Source organism: Asparagus officinalis, chromosome 5, assembly GCF_001876935.1.
Source record: "Asparagus officinalis chromosome 5, Aspof.V1, whole genome shotgun sequence".
NCBI lineage: Eukaryota > Viridiplantae > Streptophyta > Magnoliopsida > Asparagales > Asparagaceae > Asparagus > Asparagus officinalis.
In genome coordinates, this window is record NC_033798.1 from 90,831,863 (window position 1) to 90,840,843 (window position 8,981).

Sequence of the window (8,981 nt, forward strand, 5' to 3'; positions counted from 1 at the left end):
TTGGGCCGAGCCACCCTGAAGTGGTTCGGTTTCGGCCGAGCCCCTCAGGGTGTTTGGGTTTTGTGGTTTTGTTTTTGGGTTTTGTCGTTTTTCCGTTGTATCCGTGATTCGGTTGTGCGGTTGATTTGTCTGGACTCGATTTGTTGACCTGATTTGGCAGTCAATCCGAATCCTGATTTGGCAGTAAATCCACTTCTGAGTTCGAGTTCGAAACCGATCTTGATTCGGTCGTGATTCATCCGAGTCCGCTCTTGTTTGGAGTGGACTAACGATCGTGTTTGGATATGTCGCCCGATGGTTCGTCGGTTTGTACCGAGCTGTGCTAAGGGTCCTATAAGTAATTTTATACGCCTACAGATACCCCCTCCAAAGTATTTCAGCCTCGTTCTTTTATAGAAGAGTCTGGAATACTTTGGATATGATTGTCCCAACCTTCAATCGGTGTAACGGGACTTTGGAATGGCTTCTGTTCTTGATTCCTTCAATCTTCCAGGCTATTCGGTGCTTTGTCGAATGTCTGTAAGAGTTCCGGTGCTGCATTTATTGTCTGACCGTTGTTGGAATTTTAAACTCGAAGTCGGTTCCTGATTTTCTAATCTTTAGCTGACCATCGATTGTTGGCGTTGAGTTTTTTATTTGCGACGCGTTGTCCGGCGTAGTGTTGTTGAGTTATCCTTAAGAATATTTATAAAAAATATTCTCCAGGAACTTCTCAACCAAAAATAGGGAATAGTTTATACTCATATACCTTATTGGAGCATTAAGAAGCAGTTTATACTCGTATACTTTTCGGAGTATTGATTCTTTCGTTGCAACGCATTGATCGGCGTTGACCTAGGGTTACGCGTTATCCGGCGTTAACCTTAGGGTTTTGAACGTCGTACGTTGACTTTTTTGATCGCAACGCGTTGACTGGCGTTGACCTAGGGAACGCGTTGACTGGCGTTGACCTAGGGTTACGCGTTGACCGGCATTGATCCTAGGGTTTTGAACATCGTACGTTGACTTTTTTGATCGCAACGTGCTGATTGGCGTTGACCTAGGGTTACGCGTTGACTGACGTCGACCCTAGGGTTTCGAACGTCGTAGGATGCTCAAGTCACAAGACCAACTAATAAAGCTGATGCGTCAGTGACCCTCGCATTTATAGGATTTTTGGCAAACCCTCAGCCATCAACGGGTTTGATGAGCCTTTACCGACTACCGTTTGAGTCGGGCTAGCATGCGGATTGTTCAAGTCCGTTCCGCATGTGACGTTAAGCTAAAAGAGTTAACCCTTTTAGTGCACACGTGTTAGGTTTCATTTATAGGATTTTTGGCAAACCCCCAGCCTTTAACGGGTTTGATTAGCCTTTACCGACTACCGTTTGAGTCGGGCTAGCATGCGGATTGTCTAAATCCGTTCCGCATGTGACGTTGTGCTAAAGAAATGAACTCCCTTAGACTTGATGCTACAACTTCGAATATGTAGACTTCGCCATTGTTATGGGAATAGGCTACCCAGCAACGTGTATTAGACGCTGACTTATCCCTACTTAGGTTTCGGGATAAAATACCCCAGAATCAAACTCTGGTGTCTTTTTCTTCGGAGAAAGACTAAACCGGCGACGCGTGTTAGGCGTCGGCATATCCTTTCTTAGGATTCAGGATGAAATTCCCCATGCGTGTAAGGCATGGATTTTGATGTTATTAATAACAACCTGTCACATTGTTGAATATGTGAACGAGTGTTCTTTTTTTTTAACGGTTAAGAATTAACCGGCAGCGCGGGTTAAGCGCAGACTTATCTTTGCTTAGGTTTCAGGATAGGATACCCCCGAATCGAACTCTGGTGTTTTTTTCTATGGAAAAAGACTAAACCGGCAGCGCGTGTTAGGCGCAGACTTACCCATCGTAGGTGACAGGACATAAAGCACAATCCCTGGAATGACCGATCATGGTTTCGAGGAACAGCTAGACGTCTCTGAAGAAGATGTGGTCACATCCCACAATTCAAGGAGGAGTCAAGTTGTCCTTCTCCCATTTAAAAGCCTCTTCCGGCACACTGGAGAGGAGGTCGCAAAACTTAGGAAAAAGAGTTGAGACCAAGCTCTCTGCACAACTTTCTTTGCATTGCAGCACTACTGCTTAGTTCCGAGCTCCGATCGCCGGCGAACTAAACAGACCCGAACTCTCTCAAGTTGAGCTTCTACTGCGAACTGAAGCTCTCCAGCAACCTCATTCGAACGGTCCAAGGGAAGCAGACTCGACACGAGCATCGAGCGAAGCATCCTATAGCCACCTAAAGTCCCCACACAAAACAAAGAGGGCCTTCCCTCTGCTTCTGTTGTAACTATTTGATCATTAGTTTGTAATAAGCTTTCTTATAAATACAAACGAAACTCCCTTTTTCGGGAAATCAAATATTCACCCTACAATGACCATTGGCATCTTGTCGAAGTTAGATTGGATGAAATTGTTGCCATACACTATTTGTTCATGTGGACCATGGTTTGTTTACGAATATGCTCAACTATTTGTAGAATTCGTAGCAATCTAGCCTTCCTTATCCAATTATTAAAAAGCTTAGCCACATTAAATATTAACTGCCCATACCTGAAAATATATTAGGAGAACATTAACAATTATACAATATAAGTTAACAGTTATTGGTTAACAGTTAATAAATAAACAATGTAAGTTAACAATTCTAGGTTGAAAGTTAACAATTATACTACAAACTTTAACAGTTTCATTACGAACGTTAAATAATTATGAGCAAAATTTAATGTCAGTGACACAAATCTTCACTGTTAATTAACCAAAGCTAACATATGCTATATAATGTTATCTAATTCTAGTAAAGAAAGCATTTACCCACTGATCAGGAGAGTAGTTAACAACAATGTTATATGCCATTGGATCAATATCATATATTTCTTTCATACGATCTTTCTATTCTGCTATAGTGTATTTATAACAAGCAGATTGGAGCAAGCCCCCCAAAACATGAGTGTGCTTCGATTTTATGCCCAAGTCCTTTAGTTTTAACCTGAAATTTTCAACGAGATGCAAAACACATCTAGAGTGTAGATCTTCTGAAAAATATTCTTTCACTGATTCTTTAATTCCTTTGTCCGCATCTGAAATTATAACCAATTGGTGGGTAGAATTGTATGGGTCAAGCCTCTCATAAAGTATGGATCATAGACCTTGGAGGAACTGCTTCCAATTCATCAAATTTTTCTGATTGTATATGCAATAAGCTAATGGAAATATCCATTGGTCCCCATCGTATGCCATGACGCGAAGGAGTATACATTTATATCGATCCTTCAAAAATGTACCGTCCAAAAATAGAAGGGGTCTGCATCCACTCAAGAAACTATTGATGCATACAGCGTAACAAACAAAGAGTCTTGAAAACCTTTCCTCATTCTGTTCAACATGAATATAGCTGTCTGGAATTGTCTCTTTTACCATGCGCTCATACCTAGAAAATTAACAAGCAAACATTGAAGGTTAAGTTAACATGTTATCAATGTAACTTAACAAGAGAACGACAAAAGTTGACATGTTCCTGATGACATTTACCAAGTAAATAGCAAATGTTAACATGTTAGGTTTCGTTTGGATAACATGGTGTTTTACTTATTTCCATGGTGTTTTTATCAAAACTGAAACACCATGCGTTTGGAAACCATGATGTTTTCTGAGCTAAATCATCCCCAAATCAAAAACACAATACTTATTTCAAAACACCTTGTAGGTGGTTTTTAATAAATAAATTGTAATAAATTAATAATTATAAAATTATATATAATAGTAACATATTTAATAATAAAATAATAATATTTTTATAATAATACAATGTTTAAGTAATAACATAATATTAACATTATTAATAATATTATATTATATGAATAATAGTATAATATTATATTAATAATAAAATAACATTATTTTAAAAATATTAATATAATCTATAATAATAACAAATTGATATATCAAAATAATTAAATATATAATTATTTAAAAATAATATGTAATAATTATAATATAACATAACTCATTAAAGTACAACATAATATTATAATATATTATACAATGTTATATTGCATTATATCTAATACTTATAATATTATAATAATGTAAACTAAATATTATAATATTTTATTATAATATATTTTATTATAATTAATATATAATATATTAATAATATGTTTAATACTAATATTGTAATTGATCAAACTAGTGTTGACCATAAATACTTAAAATGGTGTTTTGAAAATAGTTTAAGGAAAAAACATAACACCTTGTTTTTTTGACAAAAACACAAGAAAAACAACATGGTATTCAAACGAAGCCTTAGTGATGTGTTTTAACAAGCAAACCACGAAATGTAAAATATTATCAGTGTAGCTTAACATGAACACCAATAGACTTAACATATTATCCGTGTAACTTAACAAACATTTGGCAACATTCACATATTAATTGCTTAACATTTGCCTATCATGCTCAGAAGACATTAAAACATTGTAACAATAAAGCTCAAATTTTTACCATCGTAGTTGATCATATGACTCATATGTATCCCCATACAGCTTCTTTTGTGCTCTCTCTTTACCCATCATATCTTATTGTAATTAATTCTAAAGTTATACTTTGTGAGGAACCCCTTTTACACATCAACAAGGCAGATTTCTGACCGAACCTTTAGGAGTGGTTGCAACTATGTTGCAATGAATTTATGGGATGCCCTTGAACGACCTGCATTTTGCCCATGCTGTCCACAAATGTGTTCATTCACAAACTTCTTGATCGAAAGTCTCTTTTCATTCTTAACATGAGAAGCAAACAACATCCAATGGCACTCATAAGTTTCTTTATATCGGCAATAAACACGGATACGTTTTGGTTCATTCTTTACAAATTTATAATCAAACATTTTGACCATAGAATAGTATGTTAAAGCCAATCTTAATTCATCAGAACTTTTAAATTCTTGACCCTCTTTAATTAATACAGTGTGCCACCAAGCATGAATCATTACTGTGTTGTTAATAATGTCTTTGGATCATAATATATTGCTACCATTGGGATTATCAGAGGGAATACTTTCTAAACTATGACTTGCGACAGGGGTGCTATCAATAAAATGTGACTTCAATATAGCCATATTGCTGCACAAATATAAATATTTTTGTTAAAATAACAATGACAACTAGTAGTTATCTTTTACGTCATTAAAAGTAACACATATCCAGTAAAGCTTAACAACTATGCTAGTTAAATAGTTAACATGTATCAGTCATATATAACATTTAACCTGAAATAGTTCTCTATATTAGTCATTTCTCCACATTTTAATCACACAATTCATAACTTTCTCAACAATTTAACGATAACCTCCGTTTTAGGAGGTTCCTTCTGAGTGTTTTAAGATTGGAAACATCTACATATAGTAGCTTGGATATGGATCTCCACACACACAATATTACGGTTATACTCCACCATACACTTCAAATCATCTTCATTCTCAATCTCAAAACTGAGATCAGGGTTTCTTTCAGATTTATACACCATTGATAACGCGTCATATGGAACCTTCAACCTCTCAAACACATCAAACTTCAATTCAAAAAAAAGAGGTTGAAGACGTTACCGTTGAGAACACCGCTTTCTCACCTAAGGACACCATGCAAATCAGAGGTTTCTATGCCATAAGTTAAGGAGATTTAAGAGGAGCAATGAAGAGAATGTTAGGACAAGAGGGGGGTTGAAGACCATAACCGTTCATAAATATGGCCTTTCCACCATAAATGAACTCTATTCACACAAGAATAGGTTAAGATGAGATATAATGGTGGCAAATCCTCAATATTTTCCCCAAAAACCGTCATCAAGTCGCCTTAATTGCGACCACGACCGATCTCTAGCTCCGGATATGGATTATCGAGGTTGGGGAGAGAGAGCAAAGGATATTTTCGGGTGCTAGGCCACATGAGTGCACACGTTTTGGGGCCTTGAAGCAAATTTTCCTATTTTTCAGACTCGAACATAATATAGAGTCTGAGATTAGTTTTGAAGTATTCAAAATAGTAAGGTTTATATAGGTTTGTGACCAAAGGACTAACTTATTTTAAATAGAAGTACTAGTTGAAAATGCATAAGATTTTAAGACTTGGCATGTAAAACTCAATTTGTTTTCTTTTTCAAACAAAATTGGGGGAAAAAGAATTTAAAAATAAGGCTTGGGCTGCTTTAATGGGCCTTTTCTCCCATTGAGCCTCACTACGATTATACAAATCCGATCATAACATTGTCTCCCTCTCTCCGCAATATAAGATGCCTGCACCGTGACACCACGCCATCACATCTCCCGGCCTAATCCTCACCGGCGAAATCCGCACCTCCACCTCCTGCGCCACTTCCATCGCAACGCCCACCTGCCTCCTCCTTCCCTCCTCTCCTCTCCAACTTCACGCCACAATTCTTCCCTCTCTTCCCTCACCTCCTCCACCATCACTCCTCCTTCAACCTCCTCTCCGCCGCCTCTCTCATCTCATCCGCCCCCGCCTCCTCTCTCCTCCCTTTCTCTCTCCTCTCCTCCTCCTCCTCCTCATCTCGCCGCGAACCATTACCTTCACACCTCCCCTCCTATCCTCCCTCCCCTCCCTCCCCCTCGCTCGCGCGCGCCACCTCCTCCATCTCGCCTCGGCTTCCTCTCCCACCCCCACGTCCTCAACTCCATGCTATCATTATACTCCCGCCTTAGATTAACTCCTGATGCTATTATGCTATTCAATTCCTCTACTTATTCCATTGACGTCGTTTCTTACAACATAATGATTAATGGGTATGTCAAAATTGGGGACATTGAGAATGCGAGAAAGGTGTTCGATGAAATGCCTACTAGAGATGAGGTTTCTTGGAGCTCGATAATTGGCGGGTACGCGACAAGTGGGCAGTTGGATATAGCGAGGTATCTGTTTGAGAGGATGCCGGAGGGTAAGAACGTGGTGACGTGGAACTCGATGGTGGTGGGGTTTGCCAGGAACGGGATGGTGGGGCTCGCGAGGAGGTACTTTGACGAGATGCCAGAGAGGAATTTGGTGTCGTGGAATGCGATGGTGTCGGGGTACGCGATGAATGGGGAGATGGGTTTGGCGAGGGAATTGTTTGAGGTGATGGAGGAGAGGGACGTTGTTTCTTGGAGTTGTATGATTAAGGGCTATGCGATGTGCGGGAAGCACTTGGATGCGTTGAAGTTGTTTAAGGAGATGATGAAGGAAGGTAAAGTGAGGCCGAATGAAATTACTATGGTCAGTGTGTTATCGGCATGTGCGAATCTTTCGGCGTTGGATCATGGGGAGTGGATTCATGATTATATTGATAGGAATGGAATGGCTTTGGATGATGATTATAATCTTGGGGCGGCGTTGATTGATATGTACTTCAAATGCGCAGCTATGGAGTCTGCACTTGATGTGTTTCATTCATTGAATCGAAAGAATGTCTCAAGCTGGAATTCTTTGATCACTGGATTAGGGATTAATGGGCTAGCATCCGATGCTCTGTGTGCATTTGAGAAGATGCAAAGATCAGGAATAAAACCGAATGATATTACATTTCTCGCGGTATTAAATGCTTGCACCCATGGAGGTTTAGTTGAAGAAGGGCGACAGTATCTCAAGAAAATGTATGAAGTTTATGGGGTTCAACCTGAAATCAAGCATTACGGATGTATGATTGATTTGTTAGGACGAGCTGGGTTGTTGGAAGAGGCGGAGGAGATGGTTAAGAGGATGCCAATGAAGCCAGATGTGATGGTATTGGGAGCACTTCTCGGTGCGTGTCAGATTCATGGAAATGTGGAAGTTGCAGAGAGAGTAAAGAATGAGTTTCTCGAACTGAACTTGCAGCAAGCGGGTTGCCATGTTCTATTGTGTAATATCTATGCTACTGCTGATCGGTGGGCTGATGTGTCTCGGATGAGAGATAATTTGAAGGGGATGGGGATTAAGAAGAAAGCTGGATCTAGCTCTGTTGAATTTGACGGAGAGTATCGTTGACAGATTTGAATGCAAGTGGTAAGGATGCACGTCTATCTTAGCACCATTGGTGAGAGATCTCAGTTCTATTTCATTTGGATGGCTATGTTACGAAATAGAATCCAACGGTAGGTGGAGATTGCCATTTTTTCGTCAAGCGGCTGTGGCTACTGTTCATAGGATTCTTGTTGAGAGATCTCAGTTCTATTTCATTTGAAGGATTGATCTTGGTTTTACCTTTAATTTAGTCAATGAAGGTAACATACGATGAAGGGAATCAGGAAGGGACGGCTCATAATCTTTGATTCGGAAGGGATAAACATGGGAAGACCCAAGTTAAAAGCAAAGAGAGGCTTGCAAAAACCCTTCTGAACATGATCCGTGTTCTCTCCATGAGAAATGATTTGGAAATGGCTGTGCTAATTATACACTAGAGATTAAATGGAAGTTCCTGTCGGTTCCATGACGATTATATTAGCCATGACTTGTAACTTTATCTTCCCCACTGCAAAACATGAGGTTATGAAGATGGTGGGTGAAAGTAAACAGATTGGTTGATCGAAATACAGGGAATATGATCTCAACAACTTCATGCACACAAGTCTCAAAGAACTTCCAAGGTGGTACGAATATTGCCCAAACAAGCTGAGGGGCGAGCATCGAGTCACCGAAGCTGATGATTCTTATTTCAGCAAGGCCTTCGAAAGGAGGATGGAGCTTCTTACACCTTCCAAGCTCATTCCATAATGTAAGCGTCCTTCACATGTCTGCAGTTTTTCTCGTAAAAAAATTACGTCCATTTCTTGAATAATATCTTCTCTACAAAAGAAAGGATTAGGCACAGGATGTGGTTTCAAGTGATATAGGAGCCAATCATACCTTAGTTTCTGTCGATATAATTGCTTTTACCTCATCAAATTGTGATACACATCCCGGCCGCGCAGG

At 39.2% G+C, this 8,981-nt stretch overlaps 1 protein-coding gene across 1 annotated transcript; it reads left to right on the forward strand.

The window, feature by feature from the left end:
* On the forward strand, positions 6,702-8,828 carry LOC109840138 (pentatricopeptide repeat-containing protein At4g02750-like). The gene has a single exon (XM_020408657.1). The coding sequence runs from the start codon at positions 6,735-6,737 to the stop codon at positions 8,055-8,057; it is 1,323 nt and encodes a 440-aa protein (XP_020264246.1). The 5' UTR covers positions 6,702-6,734; the 3' UTR covers positions 8,058-8,828.

Bases quoted from the DNA above. Each gene is read 5' to 3' on its own strand.
- LOC109840138 (XM_020408657.1), top strand. From the start codon at position 6,735: ATGCTATCATTATACTCCCGCCTTAGATTAACTCCTGATGCTATTATG.